Source organism: Pseudorasbora parva, chromosome 1 (assembly GCF_024679245.1).
Source record: "Pseudorasbora parva isolate DD20220531a chromosome 1, ASM2467924v1, whole genome shotgun sequence".
In the NCBI taxonomy this organism is placed as follows: Eukaryota; Metazoa; Chordata; class Actinopteri; order Cypriniformes; family Gobionidae; genus Pseudorasbora; species Pseudorasbora parva.
In genome coordinates this window covers 40959510-40985658 of record NC_090172.1, presented here as the reverse complement: position 1 = coordinate 40985658, position 26149 = coordinate 40959510, and the positions used below count along the sequence as shown (strand labels likewise).

The window sequence follows — 26149 nt, the reverse complement described above, 5'->3', positions numbered from 1 at the left end:
TGACAGTAAATGCATTTATAATGTTACCAATATTTCTTTTTGGGATAAATGCTCCATTCATCAAAGAAAAGAAAAGTTTCTTTAGCACCCATTCTAACGTTCAAGTTGATCATTAGAATGATCTCTTAAGGGTCATGTTGAAAAATTCAGCTTAGATTCCACTTCAAAATATATACAAGCACCACTGTCATCTTTTAGAAACGAACAAAGGGGCTATTTAATGATTGCAGTGCTTATTTGTCTTTAAAAATAGAATCATATGCTAAAAAAAAACTTCTTTCATCAAACAACTTTTTTCTTTAAACATTTTTTGCCAAATAATGAAGGAGACATCTATGCTGCCTTCAGAAATCGACCAGATGGAGGCATCACAGTAGACAGTACATTCTGTTCCTCCCTCAGGATACTGCATGATAAGACAGCATTTCTGAGGTCTTGGACACACCGTGCTGCTTTTTAGTATTAAGCTAATCAATAGCCATTAGAATTAGCAGGACTGTCGGGGTGGCAGGCAGTAATTGGTGTCATCACCCAGAGCATTGATTAGAGCGGAGCCAACTAGGACACACTGGGTCCAAGGCTCCAGCAGGGCGCTGCCCCCCTCCCTCTCTGCTATTGATGGGAGGGTAATCAGAGCAGAACAGTACAAATCCACTTAGTCTCTGCATTGCCTTAAGTAATGGATTTATGAGTGCATTAAATAGTGATAGGGGGGCTGGTTGAGCCAAAATGTCCTCTGCTGCTTCTTTTCTTTAGATTTGCCTTTGTCTTTTATCCCCCTCCCTGTCCCGTGTTCTGTGTGGCTTTAATGTTGTTGAAATGTCTTGTGTGTTTTCTCTTGCTGAAATATTCAACCTCATTCTTTTTCGCTTTCTCTTTCATGGCTCCTTTTCTTCTCTCAGTATCTCTCAGAGGGTATGAATAGGTTTCTTTTTTGTTCTGCATAACCTTGTCAGAAAGCAACACAGACAGAGGCGGCAAGAGGGATTTGACGCTAACAATGAGAGATGACTTTAGGATGAAGTGTTGAATGTGCATTTCTGTAAAAAAGAGAGATAAAGTACTTTGATTGAGAGTTGGGAAACTGATCTGCTCGCTTTGCAGTTGCACTGCAGTGTGTACCAAACAGTCCTTTGGAGGGGAAATAATGTTTAGCACTGTCTAATATGTGATAGATTGTTTTAAAGTTATTTCACAGTCTGAGCTTTTCTGCGTCTCTGATGCCAACATGTCTGTTTAATTAACCCCAGGAGAACATGACAAATGAAACCTTGTTGTTTCAATCTGTACAAACAAGTGTCTTTTCATATGAGAAAGTAGGAGAACGTTTGTGTATAGGGATGCAACAATACAGTTAGTCCACTGATCAATACATACTTCGGTTTTTAACCACGGTTTTTCGGTTTGGTTCGTTTTTTTTGCTATTCTATTCTTAGGCGACAGGAACAGAAAAAGGTTAGGGAGGAAATGTTTTTATTGCAATACTCTTTCTTGATTTTACTTAAAAGACTAGAAAACCCTTACTTAAACTTAAAAATGTACTTAAAAAACCCTTATACACATTCCCAGTGTATTGTATAATATAAAATAAATAAAGATTTACAGAGGCAGCTAAGAGATGAACAGTAGCATTTAAGTATGAAATTAAATGAATAAATGTAAGCTAAAATTAAAACTACATAGTCTTCCATATACAACATTGATTAAAAGTTACTGTATTAAAGGTCTTTTGTTTTTATAATAACATCATTTTAGAGGTGAATTGTCCCTTTAAGGACAAGGCTGCGCTGCTGTCAATTGAAGACCTGGTCAAATGTCATATAAAGACGCACGATTTTACTTGCACTTTAGACATAACCGACTGTTAATATGTTAACCTTGTGTGTATTTGACAGTAGTGCAGTAAGACTGTCCAGTAATCACGTGTGTTTGACGGAAGTTTAGTGCGCGCGCTCAGTGCAAAACAGTGTAGGCTTATAAGCACGCAAATTAAATGTTTCACCGGCAAGGCTTTAAAACCCCTTAACTTTAGTGTATATGATTGGATATGATTGCACACTCAAACAGAGCCGAAAAATAAACTGAGAGGAATATTTCAAACGGAGGGAAATGGAAATAATTAATTAAATGCAAAACCGAAAAAAGCGCACTTCACCAGCGCGTATTGAACCGTGAATGCCGTACCGAACGGTTCAATATTATATTGAGTATTGTGACATCCCTAGTGTATACATGTTAATAATGATAATTATTGATTTTTTTTTATTTTTTATGATGTGATATCAGAATTGCACAAAAAATGTTTACCAGACAACACTTTTTTAGTTTACTTAATGTGACGTGCAGCACATGGTCATAACGTGAAATATGGTATTTTTGTATATAGGCAAAACTAAAATGGCGAAAACAAACAGCAGCAGTCTGCAAACAGCTACACACAGGCTGCTACACACAGGCTGCTACACACAGGCTGCCATTCATCAACAAATGGGCTAAACAATTCCCTAATCATTTTAGAATACTTTTTTTGTAAAGTTGAGTTTAGGGCTGGGTGATGTTTTTATTTAATTTTTTACTTTTAATTCAAATGTAATGTTTTGCCGTGATTTTATTATTTTTAAATCAAGAAATTGCGGTTTTGAACAAAAATTTTAGCAAACGTTACAATACAGCAATGATAACAGTTAAGAGAAAATGATTCAACCACATGATTAACCACTCTCATGTGACGCTCTATGAACAGAGCGTCAGAGCTCTATCATATCTTAAGCGGCTGTTCACACGGAATGCAAATTATTGCGTTGAAAACATTGAGGAAGCGGAATGCACATATAAGTGTACCATATGCATCAGATGTTCAGCCAATGGTCCGTTTGCCTGAGACTAGGTGAGATCATAGACTGTAAAACGTTTATGGACATAGTGTCCATGAAGTCACGCGCAGGTTTCTGAAGAGCAGTTTTGAAACCTAAAGCTGGTCATCGCCATTTTGGCAGCGGGCCAAGTTTAAGGGTTCTTAATATTAAACATGCAACAAACTTTGTATTTACTATGGTTACTGTGCTGTTAAAAATGTGCAGTTTCATCTAAATAGTCATATAAGGTTGATTATGTGTTTCTTATTGCATCAAAGGAGTTGTTCTTCTACCAAAGCCACATTTTAGCTATAAATCCAGCCCTAGTACTGTGTTGTAATGTTTCCTTTTTCTATTCCTTGTGTTTTAGAAAACTCAGAGGGCGTCTCACTTCCTCTTGGCAACACAAAAGATTTCATCATCTCTTTTGACCTGAAGTTCACATCTAATGGTAGCATCTCCGTCATTTTGGAGACCACAGAGAAAGGGCCACCGTTTGTTATCCACTACGTCACCACCACCCAGCTCATTTCTTTCAAGGACCGTGACATCACCTATGGGATCGGCCCTCGGACAGCATGGACCATGGTCACCCGTGACCTTCTCACTGACCTCCGCAAAGGCATTGGCCTCTCCAACACCAAAGCGGTCAGAGCCACCAAGACCATGCCCCGACGTGTTGTAAAGTTAGTGGTGCACGGCCACGGGACTATAGACAATATCACAATCTCCACCACTTCGCATATGGCGGCTTTTTTCGCCGCCAGCAACTGGTTGGTACGCAACCAGGACGAGCGTGGCGGTTGGCCAATCATGGTGACTCGTAAGCTCGGGGAGGGCTTCCGTGCACTGGAGCCGGGTTGGTATTCAGCCATGGCGCAGGGGCAGGCCATGTCCACTCTAGTGCGTGCCTATCTGATGACAAAAGATGACATGTACCTAAAGGCTGCCCTGCGTGCCACCGGACCTTTCAAACTGCCGTCGGAGCAGCACGGCGTCAAAGCCGTGTTCATGAATAAGTATGACTGGTATGAGGAGTATCCCACAATCCCTAGCTCCTTCGTTCTGAACGGGTTTATCTATTCCCTCATAGGCCTGTATGACCTGGCGCAAACCGCAGGTGAGAAACTGGGTCGGGATGCAGGTCAGCTGTACAGCAAGGGAATAGAGTCCCTAAAAGTTATGCTGCCCCTGTATGACACAGGGTCGGGCACCATCTATGACTTGCGTCACTTTATACTGGGCACAGCGCCCAACCTTGCCCGTTGGGACTATCATACTACGCACATCAACCAGCTCCAGCTGCTGGGTACTATTGACAACTCGCCCATCTTCAGGGACTTCGTCAAGCGCTGGAAAAGCTACCTGAAAGGAGGGAGGGCCAAGCACAACTAGAGCGGAGCACACCTCTAAGATCTCTTTAGAACCTCACGTCCTTATCCCGACTGCCTCAGTGAGGGCCGCCGTGTCTAGCGTGGAGAAAACTGGCCGAACACTTCGGTTGCCCTCTGATTTTTCTGTTTGAGACAGTAATTGCAGTGCTTCTTGTGTCTGTGCTGAGGTTTTAATTAGGTACAAACGCAGCTGCTTGCAGCATGTGTCTGGATGAGGGAGGGCTTATGTATTTAATATTCAAAGCTCTAAATCTGCAGGTTTTTTGAGTGAGAAACCAGTCTGCTGAGATTTGCCACATTTGGGCACACTTCAGTCAAGATATGGGATTGCAAAGCAGCTTTCAGAACCTTCTTCCAAAAGTAAAGCTCAGAAAATAGTCAGCAGACAGGCAAAAACATTGAAAATAAATCATAGAGAACAAACTTTAGCTGCAATAGTCATTTAAGTGCGTAGCCTGCGAGCAGAACGCTAATGCATAGAAGCTACGGAGAAAAACGTTGAAAATGTCCTCCTCAAGTGTAGCATTATTATATTTCAGTGGGTAGTGAAGGTTTACTTGATTGGTTTGACATTCGAAAGAAACGCAGCGCCTTTTGTTCAACCCACTGTCCAGCCTTCAGTCTGCATTTCATGATCCTTCGCTCGGTCAGAACCTCGACACAATCTGATTGAGCTATCACTAATGCGGCTCATTCCTGCCCATGATGTACTTATAGCTTTAGAGAGTTGGTCGTAGGTCACTTGCTTCATGTTTACAACAGATTTCAGGAAACATTGCTATGGTATTAAGACACCACTGTCCTAGTTTATTTAACACAAAGCCTAGATTAGAACAGTTAGATTGCTTTTTGAGAAATCAGAGGGAGTCTGAACAGTCGTGTAGCCTGTGTTCATCCCCATAAGAAGTCAAACCTCAGTTGAATTGTGCTACATGTAGACTGGTCATGCACTTTACTTGTGTGGCATGCATGTGTGGTGAGGATGCCTTTAGACAACCATGTGATGACTTGTGACTTAATTTCTCACATCAATCAAGTTATTCTCACTCATGCCTTGGTGGCCGTGAATCATTTTATAAGGGAATTTTTACCTTTTGTTTGCTGAGTGCCAGGTTATTGTAGCTGTACCAATTTCCTCAATTTTTATTCACAAGGAGATTTTTTTTGTAATATTATTTTTTAGGTAACATCTAATGCCCTTTATTGTTTTAAATGTCAAAAAGAGCAAAAGCATGTCTGTTTGTTCTTCACATCCATTTCAATAATTAGCATATTAGCCAAGCAAAAGATGATCAGTCCTTCTGTTTGCACGCAAGGCTCTAGCATCTGTTTTTATCCAAAAGCGTCTCCTCGCATCTCTATAATAATTTCAGCAGTCCTCCGACTAGTGCAGACGGAAATATTTTCTGGAGTTCAGAGAAGTTTTGGCTGCGGCACTTCCTGATGTTTCTCTGAGCGATCAGCCACTTGACCTCAACAGTAAAACTTCCACCTGGCTGAATCCTGTCGATCTCTATCTCGCCTAACTACAGCCGAGAAGATGCCGAGATATCATCCCATTATCTGGCAACCTGCTGTTCAGAACCATCTCGCACAGATGTTCACATTCCAGCGTGGGCTTTTGGCTTCAGAGTTTCAGAAAATAAATGTCAGAGAAGAAAAATCTGACATTTCTAAATGTTTTATTTCTAAGCTTCTGGTTTGTTTAGCAGAGATAGCTTTTAGAGGCTATGGGTGCTTTAAGCCTGGTGGCATACCTTTGTGTTGACCTTTTTTGGTTTGAAAATCAGGTTGCTTGTAGTTTCACCGATATGGATTTTACTATGCACATTTCATACTTGTCTACAGAAGTATGTTTAAAGGGGAGATGAGCGAGGCAAAAAGCTACATTTCATTTATACTGTACCAAAGTCTTTAAAGTTTGGGTTATTTTTATCTGAAACTTTAGTTTTTGTATTGTGGTATACGAAAGACCATGGATCGTTTATCTAGTTTTTCTTGTTTTTGTTTTGTTTCTTAGTTTGGAAAGATGGTATGATTAATGGAACATTTTGAGGTGGAATGTACATGCCTTCCTCCTCTGAAGAAATGCCTTTTGATACTGTTTTTTTTTTTGTCACCTCCAGTCTAGATTTGTATAATATGGAGTGGATGTAGAAGGGAACAGGGAAATTTAATTAATCACTGCTATCTATGGGGATGTGTGCAAATCTCGATGTTGAGCTAACGCTCGGCGCTACATATTTGGAAAGGGAAAAGAGAGACTTGGAACAGCGTCTCTGATCTTGAAAGCCTTGTTTCAAAGCAGCCTCCTTTTTGAGTTGGGTTTACCAAACGTTGTTTGCATTTGAGTGAACTCCTTTGAGTAAGCAATGTTAAAGCACAAGTATAGTTTCTTGAATTAATTTATTCTCATCTCTCTCTCTCTCTTTTGTTTTAATATATTTTTTCCCAGTCTGGACAATGTGCAAAGCCTTCCTCGGCAAGCTGCTGCAGTTTAGAATGGTAAAACGGTAGAAATGTGGTTGATCTTTTTCCCTCTTCTTTTTTTGTCACTTTTTATTTCTTTTATTCTTGAGTTATAAATTAACATGTGAGGTGTATTTCATGTGTATGCAATAAATGGTTGAACTGGATCGCAACAGCTGCACACCCAGAGGTTGTACAGACTTTGCAAAGGAAGCACAATGTGCGATCATTTTTTTATGAAGGACAAATGTTTATTAAAGTCTTTGTGCTTTAAATTGCTTTTTTAAAGTTGTATAAATAAAGGCATTTCGTTTTATACATACATTTGTCTGTCTTTCTTTTAATAAAGCAGCATTTTTGACTTTTATTTAGAGAGGATGTGGTTTATAATCAGCTATAATTGTATTTAGTCCCATGACTCATTTTGATTAATTTATAACAATAAGTCCAATCCGGTCCCTCATACACACTCCCTCACTAGCTGAGCAGAAATGACCAGTGTTGAACACTGCCTGAGGCGTCTGCTGCATCGCCCTTCAAAAACATTTATCTCGGATGTCCCTGTTCACTATAATCCTTGCGACATTCTCTCTATCTCAGTCACACATATGGACACTGCGGTTTAATTACTAACTGCAGCCTGGGGTCTGATCCGGCACATTAAACTCCATTCTCATTCTTCTGTCCTATCTCTGTCTCTCTCAGTAGCCTGTATGTTATTTTAGCCAGCATTAGTTGAGCTCATACCGCTGGTAGACACTGTGGGTGAAGGCGCCCATGGAGCTCATCTTTTAATGATGTCTGATCAGATTATCACTGTTTTTACCCAGACTCAGCCAGCTGACGCTTGTGGTCTGTGGTCTATGGTCTATACGCAGCTAGTTTTTTTTTTTTTTTTTTTTTTCAGATTTTCATGTAGTGCTTTCAACTATAAAGAACCATCTAACTTCAAACTCAGAGCCCAAAATATGCAGTTCATCTATGCTGTATAGTCAACACAATCTACTCTGAAGGGGCATTATTTAAATAATAATTTATTTTGTAAATTAAAAGCGTTATAAGAATGTTAATTGATTAGGCTTATAAAACTGTAGCCTAAACTCATGAACACTTGAAAAATAATATATACGTGAAGTATTGGAGTGACCAAACCTGCAGAAATTAAAAAGAAATATTATATAATGCTAAATGCTGTTTTTGTCTTCTCAAATTCTGATGGGACTGCAAACCCTGGTAAAAGAGCTGGACTTTTACTGCAAGTCTGTATTTTCAGCAGCGGGGATCATGCACCACCGAAGCGGTATAGATCAATATCTGGATTTTAAGAATCAAGATTAAGAAAAACTGATATCTTTCCCCCAGCCCTAGTTTAGTCTTTTAAGGCGAGATACTATACTTGCACAGCCATAGTTTAATATATATATATATATATATATATATATATATATATATATATATATATATATATATATATATATATATATATATATATATATATATATATATATAATTATGTATGTGTATATATATATATATATATATATATATATATATATATATATATATATATATATATATATATATATATATATATATATATATATATATATATATATATATATATATATACGTAAAACAAGGTGATTTTTCTGGATCATTCCAATTTATGAAGTGATAAAAAAGTATGATATGGTAAATTAAAGAATAAATTAAAGAAACTTGCTTTATCCAACGTTCAGAATTGATATAACTCCTGGAAAATTCCCATTAGTGCATTTGACTCATTTGCTTATTTAAACAGAACATTTCAAAAACATTGAAACGTCTAATACAAATGATTTATCTTCATTATCATTGGTGGTCAGTCGACTGTGGAAGTATGGGGATATCTGTTCATTTTTTTACCTGCGGTGTCTTGCCACAAAGTGTCTTTTTAAAACTTCACTTGTTCAGAGATACACTCGCTCACACAAACCTGCAATGCACAGGAAAAAGCAATTCCCAGGTTAACACTGAGCTGTCAAATATCAGTTTATTCTTGAGTGTTTCATTACATTCAACTCATGTCTGCCTCCCCGATGTCTGCTTGGGTTGGCATTGTAACAGGACGCAGTGAGTGATGTGTGCTTTTGTGTCCGTGAGAGATTCCCACACACACTTGTGTCATTTCCCATTTATGACCTAATACCTCAGCTATGCAGAGTTCAGACTCTTCTCATCTGGTACATGTCCTGATATATTTTACCCATGCTACTGTTACTGTGTTCAAGGTGACAAAAATATCAGCGCTGCAGAGAGAGAGAGAGACAGACAGATGTGGAGGCAGGAGTTGACACTAGCATATTGTACCAGTCTGGGGGTTCGTATAGGTCGTGCCCTCTGCAGCCCTGTTTGATTCGGTCTGTCTGCATCTGGCCTCCACACTGCTGCTGCTGATGTTTAATTATGCAGCAAGCAAGGCCGCACACACACACACACAGCCCTTCTTACTCCCACAAACATCCTCTCATGTTTGCCCTCCAGATGATACACACATAAACACACAGACACACTTAATGAAGCAGAAGAAAAGTGTTTGAGCTGAACAGGGGAGGAGGAGGGTGAGGGGGGACAGAGAGTTGCTGCAGTGATAAAGCAAATGTCCTTCTCTGCTAATCTAGGAAGACTGGACAAGTGCCAGTGTTATGGCGAATATCTTCCTTAAATATAGCCTTTAATACCTTGATCCATTTGCAGCCCACTTCTTAGAAGACAAACTCCTGTTATGTTCAAGACGGTCTTGTATACAATAAATGGTAACATTCTTTTTAAAAAATCAAAGTAGCAAATTAGCATTAGTTCTGCTCCTCCTGTCTTATTTAATAGTTATTTAATTAGTATTTACAGCATTTCAATGTTTCTAACTTTTGTTTACATTGTGTTACATTTATTTCATGCAAGCGAGTTCAGGGAGACGTTCAAAGATAACTCCAACTAAAATGAAAACTGACAACTGGAATTTTGACAAATATGTAACGATGCGTATAGAGGGAGACGTGGTTAATAATTTTAAATGACAAAATGCTGCCATCATGGGGTGACATTTGGAGTTACCGTTTAACTGTTGCATAACCACTGAAAGCCACTTCTGTTGTAATATTAAAGCATATTGTGCATCGTCTGCTTTAGCCTACAGTAATCCGTTTCATTTCAAAATCTGCACACCAAAATCACAACATGCCGGCGATGTTGATATGTTTTCAATGGGAAAACATTTCCACAGGATATGGTTGATAGTATATTGTGTATCACATTTATCCAAATATCAATATATTAATTTGTTGTAATTGTGCTATTATTCTTGGGAGGGAGCAAAAAATGTCACGCTCAACAATAGATAGAAATACATTTAGGATGTTAAAAAAATACTGATCCTGTTTATTAAATGCAATTTCTCTCTCTTGCTCATGAGATCAAGTGTGACCTCTCAACAGAACACATTTTATATTGTTACATTTGATTCTTTTATTTATTTCTAAAGTCTATTTGGTACACTTTAAAGGGATAGCTCACCCCAAAATGGCGATTGTATTATGCCATCATTTACTCGTCCTCATCATGTTCCAAACCTGTATGAGTTTCTTCGTTCTGCTGAACACAAAAGAAGATATTTTGAAGAAAGTTTGTAACCAGGCCGCTTTGAGGGCACCATTGACTTCCATAGTAAGAATGTATCTTCCCATGTGGTCAACATAACAAATGTGTACAGGTTTGGAACAACTTGAGATTGAATAAATGACAGAATTTTCATTTTTGGGGTGAACTGTCCCTTTAAGCAGTCATTCTGTACCAGTACTTCCAATTTCTGCCAAGAGGTCATAATTCATTACTCATCATTACAGTTTGCTTAAGATGTGTTCTTGGAAATAACATTTCTGCATTGTCATCGGTTTCGTACAGACAGAAGAACGATGATTGCTCTGTTTTAGCATGTTATGTATTAGCATTGTATAAGTTCTTTCACACCCTCCATTCATACACAACCTCACCTGCGCTGACTGAAACTGCCTAAAACACCCCACCCAGAATGAGCAAGTGGGGTCACAACAAGCCCGTTCTTCAATGTGGACTGGCAATCCCGGGGAGTGGGGAACTTGTTTGAAATATAATAATGCAAATCTTTGTTATTCTGTGTTAGTTATGCTTGATTAAGTCAGACAATTACACTTAAATTAAAGTCACTGAGAAACCTGTTTAACCTGCACAGTATGTTTTTGTATGACGTCTCTCATTTATTCGGTAAAAATAGTCTTTAATCCTTCAGAAATCATTCTAATATGCTGATTTGCCGCTCGAGACACATTATCAATGTTGAAAACCATTGTGTTGCTTTATATTTGTGTGGATTTAAAATAGTTTTATTTTTATGTAAAAGTCTTTTTTTTAAATATTTTTCTAAATACAAGTATACATTACTTTCAAAACATCTTACTGACCCCAAACTTTGGAATGGACTTCTACGCAGGACTTTTCAGTGTTTTTATGTGCATTTTTGGAGTTAAACTATCTTGACTTTTAAAACAATGTGCTCCTGAATAACTCTTGTGAACATTCTGACCTAGCCGGTGTGTCAGGTATGTGTGTATGTTTGTGGCAGGTGTGTATTCAGTGCTGCAGGTGTGTGTGTGTTGATGTCTGTAGGTGTGATGACAAGGGCAGGGCTAACCGGGCCGCTCTCTGATCAGGTAGAGTGGAAGAGTGTCTGTGATGCATTTGTCTGCCTCTGTACCGGGCCGTGCGTTTATGTATCTGCCTCTCTCCTGCATCAGGCACTGAGGGCCATTCATCTGGGGAACATGTTCAGCCTGATCAAACTACAGCGTGTTTTCACCGTCCACCAGGTGCCCAAAGTAAGTTCATTCATTTAACACAAAACAACAAACAGATACTGTGGGATTTTAACTAGTTTGAGGTATTCTTGAAGTAGATAAACAGAAGAATCATTGGATTTGTATTTTCTTTTATTACTGTGCAACCTGATGTGCAACAGTTTGAAGGTCTGTAGCCAAACATATCATCATAATCATAATGCTTTGAATTATTTTGTTGGCTTGTCTTTATCATATTAAATGAAATCAAATGAAATATTTTCCCATGGTAGGCATTTCATGAGGACAGTATTATCTCTGGATATCGACACCCTCGTAGTTCGGCCACAGACTGTGTATTGAGTCTTTTTCAGCTGACCAATGAGACCCTCAATGTCTGGACACACTTCCTACCAACCTGGTACAGTGAAGCAATCTCTGTTATCTCTCGTGCTTGCTTTCTCTTATATATAAGCATTTACCCTCTCTTTGCCACTTTCTCAGTATGACTTTTACAGTAAACCTTGTTATCCTATAACTCACAGACAATAGTATGAACTTACACAACTACGGTGACACAACACTGGGTTCCATAGCAACAGTATTTAGATTGACTATGTGTGTGCGGTGTACTGAGAATTACAGCAGTTTGAAATGAGAATCTCCACAGTGGATTCTCACGTCCCTCAGCGAGAGTTAACCCAGCTGAGCCGCTCCTAGGAGAGTTCACCTCGCTGGGTGAACACAGAAGGTTTACCATCACTGTGGTGAGCTCCTGGCGTGATTCTCACCAGAGCTTTCTCCAGATGTAAACATGTTAGAGAGTTGCTTATGTCAACTTTGATTCTTTTATCATTGCACCGCTTATTTTTCCAGACAACGAATGCCCATCCAGGTCTGTGAATGGATCTGAGATAATTTAAAACCTTATTCACTCATTCAGTCATTGTGTAATATGTCTCAACCCGCCTCATGTTAACCAGTGCTCTACAAGAACTACAAGAACTACACAACCAAGTCACAGACTTGAAAATACAAACTTTTTCTTGGGCATATAATAAATGGAACACATTTTCTAATAAATATATATATATATTTTTTAATTAAAATAGTCTTTAAACCTATATAGAATAAAATATTAGATGATTTATCTATCTATCTATCTATCTATCTATCTATCTATCTATCTATCTATCTATCTATCTATCAATCTATCTATCTATCTATCTATCTATCTATCTATCTATCTATCTATCTATCTATCTATATATATATATATATATATATATATATATATATATATATATATATATATATATATATATATATATATATATATATATATATATATATATTGTTATTAAAAATCTACTTAACCCCTTAAGTGTCACTGGCCCATTTGCCACTGCATGTTTAAAACAATTATATCCTATATTTATCCTGATCTAATGTTGACAAACTATATATCATTCGAAAGCTTATGAACATTTCCATTACTTGTCTATTTAAAGCACGCCATAGCCATATCTCAAAGCTAACACCCTCTGATCCCACACAATGGTTAAATACACAGCCAACCGACAGTAAATCAATAGGACAAAACTTGGAATCTGTAACTTGACTCTGTGTAATGTTTGGTTATATATAACTCTCTGATCTCTCGAAGGCAAACAAGAGTAAATCAGACCTGTAAAATTCATCACTTAAGAATTCTGAGATTTAAATACTAGATTTAGTACGACACCTTGTAATATAAAAAATGTTTAGGGCAGGGCTGATAGAAGAGCCATGATATATATATATATATATATATATATATCTTTCTAAAAAATCCTATTTGTGGCTGCAATCAATATTTTAATTGTATTTATTATTATTATTTTTATCTCAAATGACCGCAAGACAAAGGTTAAATGGGATGGGAACACTGAATGCAAGTCTTCACAAAACTCTACCATCTATACTTTAAAGTTTTAGCTGTACATATTGTGTATAGTATAGAATCAAGTTGTACCAGTGCTCAACTTGAGATTAGAGATTAAACAGACCTATAGAAACTGATAACTGTTTGTTTCTCCATCCACCTACTTTCCTAGTAAAAAAAACTCTGTGAGCAAGTCAGGGCAGGTTAAACATTTGAATACAATCTAACAAGGCTTTGTCATCCTAATCCTTTTGTTTTGTCTCTCATTTCCACAGTATAACACATTCACTTGCTAAGATGTAGATTCAGCCATCTGGTGCTGAAACCATGCAAAGAATTGTCTCCAAAATTATTACTGTGTAAAAGAGAGAAAAAAAAATCAAAGGATTGAAACCGTATATTTTTAAATCTCATGCATTGATTCCAGTTGCGGAAATCTTCATGGAATTATTGTTCTACTGTATAACTTGTTTGTTGTAACATTGTCTGTCATCATCCCACCTCTCTTTCTCTCTCTCTCTCTCTCACAGGTATTTTCTTTGGAAGTTGATGACAGTGTTGTTGATGGATGATGCGTGGTATGATTCGTACACGTGGCCTCTGCTGGTCTTCTTGTTCTCCTGCTGTGTGTATCCACTGGCCTCAAGCTGTGCCCACACCTTCAGTTCCATGTCTACCCGCTCTCGCCATATCTGTTACTTCTTTGACTATGGAGCACTCAGTCTGTACAGTCTCGGTAAGAGAGGAACACACAGACACATTCACTTACACACTATTAGTTCCCTGGCTTGTTACAGAAAATATTGCAATAAAGACACCGTTCAAGCTTCAAGACTCTGTACAGCAATATTTAAAAGACACAATGGGTTTTTGAACCAATTTATGCAAATACAGTTAACACGAAGTACATCACAATACTGTACATTCATTTATGAAAATAAATTGGGTCAAATAAAACCTACAAATAAAATTAAAAAAACAAATAATTACTTAAATGTTTAATAACTAATACATATAACTAATATGAAAATTCTGTTTTGTGTAAATAAATAAAAATTAAAATGCTAGAAACTAAAATCCACCATTTTATAAACTAATAAAATGAATACAATTCTATGTGTTGTGTAGATAAATCAAAAATAAAATGCTAGACACTAAAATCAACCATTTTAAATGTTTGAAATTGAATTTGGGCATCACAACATTCTAATCTACAGTATGGAAAAAATATTTTGAGATTTGCTAAAGATTACATTTAACAGCGTTATTAAATTATTTGTTCCCTTTCAAGGGAACTCGCGCTGCGTTGCCGCTTTGGGAACACCTCTGTGTGATTGCGTTGTGAAGCACGTGTGTAATCAGTCCAACGGAGAGACGGAACGTCATAGGCGGGTGACGTCTTAGACCTGGAAGGTACAAAGCATACCGGCAAACAGACGCTGCTAGCTTATGTTGTCTTCAGCAAGCGACGTGTGTAACTTTGTCAGCTCTGTGTTAATTCATAATTGCATAGACAATATCACAGACAGGCATCTGGCTCCCATGGGGACGTGGGTACCCCAAAGCAGTGACGCAGCACGAGTTCCCTTGAAAAGGAACGTCTCGGTTACGACTGCAACCTTAGTTTCCTGAATAGGGATCGAAACGCTGCATCACCCTGCCACCATCCTGCATCTTGCTTCAGCCTTTCTACAGAAGCTAGTGGTGTCTGTTTGCCGGTATGCTCTGTACCTTCCGGGTCTATAACGTCACAACGGAATCACGCAGAGGCATTCCCAAAAGCTGTGAAGCAGCGTCTCGCTCCCTATTCAGGGAACTAAGGTTACATTTTTAAAGTTTAATTTAAATTAAAGCTTTAGATGATGACAAAGGTAATCTAAATGAGAAAATGAGAAAAAAATAAAAAATCTCTAGTATCAGCCAAATCTGGTATGGAACCATGGTATATATTTAGTTGTTCTCTAATTATTTTGACAGAGTAATACATATACACAATAAAATACATGCATACAATACAGACAACATGTAATGTACCTAGATACAGTATTTGGAGGTTATTAACTAATAACTAATATTTGTGTGTATTAATAAACAAGAAAGATCTTATGCAATCACACTACAACTGGACACAGTTTCACACATCATTACCATCATCCCCACGCACGAGTTGTATTTACCGGTATGTGACTGATTGCATGTTGATGCACAGGTTCAGCGATCAGCTACTCTGCATATGTTTTTCCTGACGCATGGGTGAACAGCACCTTTCATTCATACTACATTCCTGTAGCTGTACTAAACACAATCCTCTCAACCAGCTTGGCCTGCTACTCAAGGTAAAGCTGCATTTCATTCCATGTATCCTCATTGCTAACACACCAACATACTGATCACATAAATGCAGTTTACATAATTGTGGGTTACATATAGTTCTGCTGAGAACTATGTGAGTATGTGGACCCATCATTTATACAAAATACCACAAAAACACCCTGATTTGTATAAAACAATTTATACACATAAGTCAAAAAACAAAATGTTGAATTTGAGTTGAATTTGAATTGATGTCAAAAACAGGATGTAGAATTACAATACGAATTTGAATTAAAGGAAGTAGAATTTAATTTAAAGAAAAATTCAAAGAAATTCATATACATGTCCATCTTGCCATAGCAGCTTCTTCTGCACCTGTTGAGAGAATCTTTAGTGTCCCAGGAAAGATCTTCAGAGCAGAACGCTGCAGACTCAATGATAAAACATTTGAGGAGCGATTGAGAATTAGACGCATCAGTGTAGCTCAGTGAGTTTTGCATTGGAATTAATGATAACAACTTTGTGTTATTTTATTACTTTGAAATGGAAATATCATCGGAACAAAATGAATTAAACAACAATGAGGGGTTAATTTATTTAAATTGATCATTATCTGTATTTTAGAACAAAATGTATGCAGGGTTGAGGAGTGACACTGTAAAAAATTAATCATGGGTCTTGTACTTTTTACACACACACAACATTTTTTTTTTAAATATTGATCATTAAAAATAGTGTGTGTATATATATATATATATATATATATATATTTTTTTTTTTTTTTAAGAAAATTGTAGTTCAGTGTTTTATATAAATAAAACCAAGAGATACACTTTCCTAAAGTTTTTAAGGAAATGTAATCAATTTTGAGGCTTGAATTGAGGAACTGATTAAGCTGATAAAATAAAGGAAAATAAGATTACTTAATTGTGCCGTTTTATTTAGAGACACCATTGTTAGTTCCCAGCATGCTTTGCATATGGCTGGAAATGGAGATTAATATTGAATATTAAAACACAATAATATTAATATTGTGTTTTTGAGTGAAGGGAAACATCTGTTAATGTATAATGATCAGTTATGTTTGACATTTGAAATCATTTCAGTTATGTTGAAGACTTGACCGTTACCATTGTGCAGAAGAATAGAGCTTATGGTTAGGTTGTGATGTGAAGAACCGCAAGCATTATTATTTTTTTATTATTATGAAGAATAATGTTGTTTTGTTCAATGAGTAATAACTTTGCTAATGCTAGTGCAATAACAAGTTTCTTTCTATTTGTGCCAGCATCAAACAGACTTTTAATTGAATAACATAACTGTAAGTCAAATATAAACAGGTCATTTCCATTTACTCTAATTAATATTAATATAAAAGTCAACTTAAATAAAAACAAACAAATTCCACTAATATTTAAAGGGTTAGTTCACCCAAAAATGAAATTGATGTCATTAATGACTCACCCCAATGCCGTTCCACACCCGTAAGACCAATGTCACGTGACATTGGGGACCCGAAGCATTAATCGATTCACTGATTCATTAACCGTTTGAATCTTTTTGGAGAAACATGGAAGAGAGGACAATAAATATAAATACATAGTTTTTGTTATTTTTGGACCAAAATGTATTTTCAATGCTTCAAGAGATTCTAATTCACTAACTGATGTCACATATGGACTACTTTGATGATGTAAAGTAAAGTGGGCATTGACTGCATATGCTCTGGGACTAAAATATAAAATATCTTAAACTGTGTTCCGATGATGAACAGAGGTCTTACGGGTGTGGAACGACATTCGGGTGAGTCATTAATGACATCAATTTCATTTTTGGGTGAATTAACCCTTTAATTCTAGCCTGACAAGCCAGACCCACATCAAGATGTTTGGTCTGGAAACTCACCATAGACAGGGCTCAATCCGAGGGGCGCGATAAACGGTTGTCTTTCAAACTCCCTCTGCACGCGATAGGATAGCGCTACACCAACCAGAGCAATGAAGGTGAAGCAGAGCCCGCTGATAGATTAAACATTCGGCGTATCCGGTCGGCTAAACTACGAACACATCTTCCCTTTTTAAGAATGACTTCAGTGCCGCTCTTTGTTCTTTTCTCAGAGAAAAGCTTAACTCCAAGTCTTCCAGAGTCGCGGTCAGAGCTGATTCGAAAGACCGCTGTTCGCCAGTTTCTGTGTTTACTAGAAGCACGCAAACGCAACTCGGCCGTTGTCATTATGGCCCCGCCCGCCGACTCTATACACGATGTGATTGGGCCGTCCAGATTTTGAGGAACACAGCTCAGAAGGGTATTGAGAGTTCCTAGACGACACTTGCGGGCAGATTAAATTTGCTGCCGCTAGGGTGCGTCTAGATTTCTAGGCTACTTTAATTCATCATAACAACTACTTAAATATTATGTGTAATATTGTTACCATCATTTTTTTTAAGTAGATATACTGTGTAATATTTTTACAGTGTAGATACATGTAATGAAATTGTGTTATTAAATTACAAAATTAATGTAACTGTTGTATTACTGAGGTAAAATGTCTAATTTAATTAGTTACTAATCATATTAAAAGGAAATTGCTTTGCATTGATAAAGTAATCCAAACCACATCTATAACGGGTAACTTGCTGTATAACGGTAAGCAATTACATTTCCAAAGTAACCTTCCTAACACTGAATGTATGTGAGTCTCAACACATTTCTTCTGTTGAGTGACTGTGGAATTTCTTTGAAATGTCATGAATTTAATTCTACTTCCTGTGGGGCAGAGTCAATTCAATTTAAATTCCAATTCATGAACTGAATGGAGGCCAATTCTGAATTTTTCACAAGCCTGTGAGTATATAATGCAAGAATTAGGAAATATAATTGGTGAATCATTTCTGTCAATCTGTTTATTTAATTGAGTTGTCAATACCAACCCATTCACTAGAAAGATAAATTTTCAAGCGTAATGGCTATGTCTGAAATAGTGTTCACTCTCTGAGCAGTTCTTCAGTATAGTATGAATGTGTAAAACATTCATTGTGATTGTCATGTGTGACCTACTACCAGCAGAATCACGCTGGAAGTAGTAGGTCATCCAGGTAGTTTGTTTACCGTTTATTGAACGTGGATTTAAACTACTCTTTACACATTTTGTTCTCCTACTGAAGTATTCGAATGCAGCCTATATATAAGACAAGACTATTAGGGATGAACTGATTCTTTAAAATGAATCGATCTGAAAGAGGACTAATTATATGAGTGTGTTTTACTGTTTCTTCAGTAAATTAGATATTAGAAATGTAGCGCTGGATAAAGTAGGTTGTTAATGGAAAAAGTTAAACTACTATGAAAATAGCTTTATCATGCTACTGAAAATTCAGTTAATGTTGCATACCCTACTTTTTAGTAGTAACTCCCCCCAAAATAGAAAATGCTCTACATTTTAAATAATGACGTATTATGTCTGTGCTACAGTAAGTGTGTGAAAACCAGGCTTGTTATAAACATGATACAGCATGGCAGCTTCATAGATCAATATTATTTTTATTTCCACTTTTTTGCTAAGGCTTGGACTACCATTCCTACACTATAGCCATGACATCGAGGAAAGGTAACAGTTTAAAAACATAATGTGTCAGAATTGATGCTCACTAATAGGTTTTCTATGTCTTTCTTTAAATGACTTCTAAACAAATGCTCTATAATATTATTCATTGAAAGGAGTTCCACCTCATTGGGTTAATAATGTGGTTGTGTGTTATTCTGACTATGAAAAAATCAACCACTTCTGTTTGTTACATAACACCTCACCACCAACAGTGAAACTGATGTTATCATTAGTGAACATAAAATGTGTCTTTCACTTCCTAGATTATCTGAGCAAACGAGCCCGAAGCTGAGTAAGGTGCTGCGAATTCTTGCCTTTGCCTACCCTTACATGTTTGACAACATTCCTCTCTTCTACAGAGTAAGTTTCAGCATTCTTTACATACATCCACACAAATGCAAAGTCTGTTCAGACAAAATCAATCAGGTTAAATTATATAATATCCAAAGGAATGTAAAAAAAAATGTTTTTTTATCAAGTTTCTAGAAATATGTATGTTAATTAGTTTAACGTGAATACACTTCATAGTGTGACCTGTAATCATTTGTGTTTTGCCTCTTTCTAGTTGTTTCTGTGTGTAGGTGAGGGTTGCACTGATAATGAGGCAAACTCCCTTCACGTTCACCATACATTGCTCGCATTTCTTACTGGCTTCCTGTTTGCAACACACTTACCTGAGAGACTGGCACCTGGACGCTTTGACTTCATAGGTGAGTAATGACAACATGAATATTATGTACAGTGCATGTCTGTGCTGTATTTTTTTATACACAGAAATATGGGTGTCAACTTAGTATCAAAGTTTACAAAGAAAATTCAAAAACCATACTTAAAGCTGTATGGTGTTTGTTGAAATTGCAAGCTGTCAGAATGATCAGCCCTGGTTGTCACAATCCTGCCAAAACCATGCCAGTATTTACTTGGTTTCTTGGTTTTGACAACAGGTGATTCCCCAGATGTCAACAATGATTGACGTTTAGACATTTCTAGATGCCATCTAAAATTACAATGTTTTGTAGCCAGGTCTTCTTCTTTCTGTAAACAGATGTGACGTAATCATGCAAAGGTGAATGACCTCAAGCTGACATTTCCTGCGAAATCAGACCCACCCGCTCAAATTATAATCATTATAAATCATTTTTATAAGCTTACCATTGTGATTCAGGGGAAGATAGGGAGACAGTTGTGCACACTGATGTCTTATATAATTACGCAATAGTTGATTTTTGTTATTTATTTAAACAAAAAAGTTACATACTGCAGCTTTAAGAAAATGACTCTGTCAGATCCACGTTTGGGGCTAGAACTGGTCAGAAGTGATGCAAAATCTTGCCATAAAATGACAATAAATTAAATGAGCTGCTTATCATCAGCTTGCGTTTGAATAATATCTACATCTAGCCCAACCCTTAAAATAATGCAAATATGTGGTGTTTAGTGTTTAAAAAAATTGATGCAGTACTGATGTGTGCATGTCCGGTAAGCCTTGGTAGTACAATCTGGCAACGGCTGTATCTCCTAGGGGTGCTTCTATATTCTTATTTGTGCATCCTTGTTTCCTTCCCTCAAAATTGAAGGAATTGAACCTTTTAGCGTCACTTCAAAGCATCATCAATTCATTATTTAAATACATCAATTAAATAAGTATTGATTAGATACACCACTGGATTTAGCTTGCTTGTCGGGATTCTTGAACATTAAAGATAAATATTTATACTGTAATAATTTCAACCTCCAAAAAATACAGCATATATTACCAGTTATAATTAACAATGAATTATTTCCAGTTATTAACTGCTTTTTATTTGTTGTGTAGTATTACAGTTTGTTTAATTTTCTTGTGCTTTGATATAATTCTGCATCTGCCATATTACAATTGTTGTAATTTGACATACATTTACGTCTTGTACATGCACTGTAAAAAAATGTTTTTGCTTTGTTGGTTTAACTTAAAAAAGTAAGTAACCTGGTTGCCTTAAAATTTTGAGTTTATTGAAAAAAACAATTTGAGTTGATACAATGAAGAAAATATGTTTAATAAATAGAAACTCAAAATAGTATTGTATCTGAACCACATAAAAAATTTGATACATCATGAAAATAGCACTATTTGGCATGTGTCCCTGCGTCATCAGAAATAAAACACACACAATTACCCAATATGCTTACAAAATCTTTTAATAATATTTTAATAAAGGTTGTCGAATCTCAAAAAATGTTCATTGTATTAACTCAAAATTTGAATTTCAATTAACTCAAAATTTTAAGGCAACCAGGTTACTTTTCTTCTAAAAAAATTTTTTTTTTACAGTGTGTAAACAATAATGATAATTATAATAATAAAAATGTATTAAAAACTGTGGCAAGATGTGAAGGGGGGCTGGGGGATTGTCACGTTTAGTTGATAAAACACTTCCTCAAAGCATACACCGGTGTATCCTCGCTCACGACTCCTCATGAAGCCTCCTCACTCCTCTCCTCCTCGGGGTGCAATTAGAGAGTTGAGTCCTACAAGATGGCTGACCTCGATCGATGTTCGGGATATAGAATGGAGGAGAGGAGCGAGGAAATGAGGAGGGATATTGAGAAGCACCCCTGGTCCACAGCCACAGGTATTTCTTCATCATATGTTCATTCAGTGTTTCTCATGCGAATGGCTCTCTTCTGACCCCTATAGGCCACAGTCATCAGCTGTTCCACGTGTGTGCAATAATCGGAACACACTTCCAGATGAAGGCCATTGAAACTGACATGATGCTTAGACAGTCACAGCTGCTGGTCAGTGCTCCACCCATCACCTTTAACAACACAATTGGAGCAGGTCTGGTCTGTGTCTGCATCAGTCTGGGGATCATATGTCTTTATATTCTACCTCTACTGTACAGCCACCCAGATACACACCCAACAAAGATCGAAGGAAAGAAATGCAAGCACTAAAAGCTCCAAGGAGTCTCTTGAAATATTGATTGCAGTCTTGCACAAGTTACCAAAGTTATTATAAAAAAAATATCTAGCACTCTTACTAGATATGTTTATTACATGATAAAAAATCCCCAAGAGGGGTTTGTATGTTTCTGAAGCTATGCAACCTGAGATTGCAAAGAGTAATGAATGTGTTAACTGCATGAACACTACTTCTCAGGGGAGAGCAAGAAAAGGCACTGAATCTTAGGACAATGTAGATAATATTGGTCAGATTTTTTATAGTATATAGAAACACACTCACTGAATGAATGAACAGTCATGATTAGTTTTACAGTAGTACGCTTGAAAAGGTAAATGTAGACTAGATACAACAGAAACATTCAAATTGTATGTACATGATTAAAATACCTATGGGAATAGATGGTAAATAAATAAATATTTTTGTGAATCAGGTCATTTAAATGGATTGTCCGTCCATAAGCTGCATATGAAAGAGAGGACCATTTGAAATGAAGCGATTTCACAATGAGTCAATCAATGAATCAGATTTAGGAATCAGAGAGAGGACACCATTTAGGTGGGTGTGTTTTGCTTTTTTCAACTTTTTTTCAACAACCATGTGTGGTTAGGTTGTAATCTCAGGGCGTATTTTAAGCCAATGGGAAGGTGCGTTCAACCTGGCCCTAATTATTTTATAATGCACAGACAAACACTTGTACTCAGATCACAGAAACAATGGACTAGCACTGATTTTACTTTTGTTTAAAAAAATAAAAATAAATGACCTGTATGCAGAGTCTGCCAAAGTCCACAGTGACAACCATGATTTATCATACTTATTTTTTATTTTCTATGAAACTGCAGAATAGTGTATGTGGTATCAACAACAACAAAAAAGAGTGTGGGTGGTATTACATATTTTCATAACATCAGGTCACACCTTGTGTAACCAAACCAAACCGAAACTATTTATTGTTCCCAGGAATCTTTATAATAAAATATTTATTTCTTTACAGCCTAGCCCTGTTTTTATTCCTTATTGAGATCAGATCAGATTATTTCATATACACTGCCCTCTACAGCCTGAAAGCAGCAATAGAAAAGTTGTGAGTTCAAGATATAGTTCAGATATATGACAGACTTCTCAGGATAAGTTTCTGAATACATCTACTAAAAGCCCGAAATGCCCCGTTGTCAGATGGAGAAGTGGTGACAGTAAAGTGTGTGTATTGGAATTTGACAATTAACATCCCTTCATTACATGCCTGATATTTACTAGGTTAAAGTCCATTATTTCTTAATTAAAAATAAAAATAAGCTTTATTTTGTATAGCATCTTTAAAAACGCTTTTCAAAACATATAGAACAGACATAAAAATACAAAGCAAGTCAAGTCCAGCTGACTCCAGCATAAAAGGACACACATTCTTACTGTCTACCCCACAAAGTCCAAGGCATTTTCACATCTATTAAAGAATTAAAGAAGTTAAAGAATATATGCAACAACAAAAAGAGGAGAGAGTACAACAGGTATGCTGGATGGCGGTTTGTTGAGTGGGGGAGTACTGAATACCCTTTAAAATAACATCTAACTACTCCCTAAAGATATATTCGAATTACAAGCTCTTTATTTTCTTGTAATTATTACCTTTTTGTTTGTTTGTTGTGTTTGTTTCTTTTCCATCCCCCCTTATATCTGTCTATAGTGTTTTGTTGTTATTTCTCAATGTATGTATTGTGTTTCATGAATTAATAAAAAATACAAAACATACATAAACTGTAATACAAAAAAGTTAAAACAATCAAGTAAAAGCTGATCTTAAAAAGAAAAAAATTAAAAGATTTAAAATGCATAAATTCTGTGATTCTGTACTATGAGAAGAGTCAAGGAGCCTAAGATGAGAAATCCCTGTCCCCAACAGATCGCAAACGCATGTGGGACAGCCAAAAGACCAGTTTGGGAGGAGCGCAATTGGCGTTTGGGAGTGTATAAAGTTAAAAGGACAGACAGATAACCATGCAATACCTTATATGCAAGTATAAAGATTTTAAAGTCAACATAGAATCTGACCAGGAGCACATTTCACATTACCAGGACACGCTCATTTGTCATATTTGCTTATCAATGGGGGACACATTTGACAAATAACATCCCTTCAGTATATGTAGCTTACACTAGCAGATCATGACTCCAGTCAGGATCCTAGCTGCTAAATTCAGCATGCATAGCAATTTAAGTGTGGTTTCATTAAGTGGAGCTCCATTCTTACGTCATAGCGCTACGAAACACACCTCTACAGAACATTTAATTCAGTAGCCCCGCCCACCGACTCATGGAGCTGTTTGGATCATCAGCAGCAATAACAATGTGAGGATAGTATTGGGGAAGAACAGTTGCTGCATAAGCTTCCTTTGGATCCTGATATTAGGAATGTGTGATACTTAATTTATTTTTAATGAAGTTCCAGCTGACTTGGGGAAGACCATACGTGTGTTCGCTTCATTTCACTGCAGAATCATTTGTAAACTAGCCTCAAGGTCTGGATTTGCAGACACATTGTTGTGCCTTCTACACTGTCAGAAAAAAAAGGTACATTTCTGTCACTGGGGCGGTACCCTAAGGTACAAACCCGGAAAGGTACTAATATGTACCTTTAAGGTTCTACTATGTACCTTTAAGGTACTAATTTGCACTCTTAAAGTACTGATATGTACCTTTTAAGGTACTAATATGTACCATTTGGGGGTGAGTAAGGTACAAAGATGTACCTTTTCACTTTTGTACCTTAGGGTCCCGCCCCAGTGACAGCACTGTACCTTTTTTTCTGAGAGTGTATATTGGATCCGACAGGAATGGTGCAACAAACTCGTGTGAGTAAAACTTCTTTTTTATATATAATAGTACTAGTCCCGGGTCTGTACCAGACCAAAACGTATGCCCATCGGCAGAAATTCTTTCTTGATCTGCTGGGCGCATGCCCGCGCGTGCGTATTTGAGAGCTCTGAATAAACACAAGTGAACTTTGCAACGTTATTTCTTTCACAAAATGCTTTCACCACAACTAACTGTTATGTATTAAGCATTGTTACATTAATACACAAGTAATGGGTGGAGTCATGTGATGCCATGGGGATGACGAGGTGCGCTCGAGAGAATGTATGAGTGCAATGTGAGCATTAAAGAGACGTTCCTGACACAATGAGAAGTTGACACTGGCGCTGCTGTTTCTATCGTATCAGATGATGTGTACCACAAAACCCTCAGACATGTCTGCTTAAAGTCCTCCAATATAGTGTTGAGATCATATACGGGGGAGCCTGTGACTATAAGAGGGCTAATTGATTTGGAAGTGGAATTAAATGGTCAGTCAGCAACGTTGCCACTGTATGTGGTAAAAGGTAACTACCCAGCTTTACTTGGACGAGAGTGGCTGGAAACTATGAAACTGGACTAGCCGATAGTGCGAATAGTGTCAAAGGAAAACACTGAGCTCAGGGACATTCTAGAAAAATATGCTGATGTTTTCAGGGATGACCTGGGCATGATGAAGGACATTACAGCCAAGCTCGATATTGCAAAGCCCGTTCTGTGCCATATGTTATCAGATCAGAAGTTGAAGCCGCTGTGGAAGATCTCGTAACCATTGTACCAGTGATTAACAGTGAGTGGGCTACACGTATAGTACCCGTGCTTATAAAGGATGGTTCAATTCAAATTTGTGGTGATTTTAAAATTACAGTAAACCCGGTACTGTCTGCTGACCAGTATCCACTCCCCCTCATTGATGATCTGTTTGCTGGCTTGACAGGGGGAAAGC

At 37.0% G+C, this 26149-nt stretch overlaps 2 protein-coding genes across 4 annotated transcripts in view; both read left to right on the top strand.

The window, feature by feature from the left end:
• Positions 1–7034, top strand: part of glceb (glucuronic acid epimerase b) — a 65349-nt gene extending 58315 nt beyond the window's left edge. The window contains exon 5 of the mRNA XM_067440663.1: positions 3226–7034. Coding sequence (XP_067296764.1) covers positions 3226–4250 — 1025 coding nt within the window. The 3' untranslated portion in view covers positions 4251–7034. The remainder of the gene's footprint in view (positions 1–3225) is intronic.
• A 4392-nt stretch (positions 7035–11426) lies between these two features.
• paqr5b (progestin and adipoQ receptor family member Vb) lies at positions 11427–23513 on the top strand. Of its 3 annotated transcripts, XM_067450844.1 has the most exons (9): positions 11427–11442; positions 11527–11607; positions 11859–11986; positions 14020–14225; positions 15699–15825; positions 19365–19409; positions 19670–19766; positions 19972–20116; positions 22084–23513. In XM_067450844.1, exons 2-9 carry the CDS (start codon positions 11554–11556, stop codon positions 22341–22343), a joined length of 1062 nt encoding a protein of 353 aa, XP_067306945.1. In that variant the 5' UTR covers positions 11427–11442; positions 11527–11553; the 3' UTR covers positions 22344–23513. The 3 variants fall into 3 exon arrangements, with proteins under 3 accessions (XP_067306945.1, XP_067306938.1, XP_067306952.1); XM_067450837.1 differs by lacking the exon at positions 11427–11442 and having other exon boundaries at positions 11483–11607; XM_067450851.1 differs by lacking the exons at positions 11427–11442; positions 19365–19409 and having other exon boundaries at positions 11483–11607.
• Positions 23514–26149: the final 2636 nt, after the last annotated feature.

Coding starts and splice junctions, on each gene's coding strand:
- paqr5b (XM_067450844.1), top strand. CDS start 11,554: ATGTTCAGCCTGATCAAACTACAGCGTGTTTTCACCGTCCACCAGGTG. Junction 15,826..19,364: donor AGCTTGGCCTGCTACTCAAG/GTAAAGCTGCAT, acceptor TTTTTTGCTAAG/GCTTGGACTACCATTCCTAC. Junction 19,410..19,669: donor AGCCATGACATCGAGGAAAG/GTAACAGTTTAA, acceptor TTCACTTCCTAG/ATTATCTGAGCAAACGAGCC.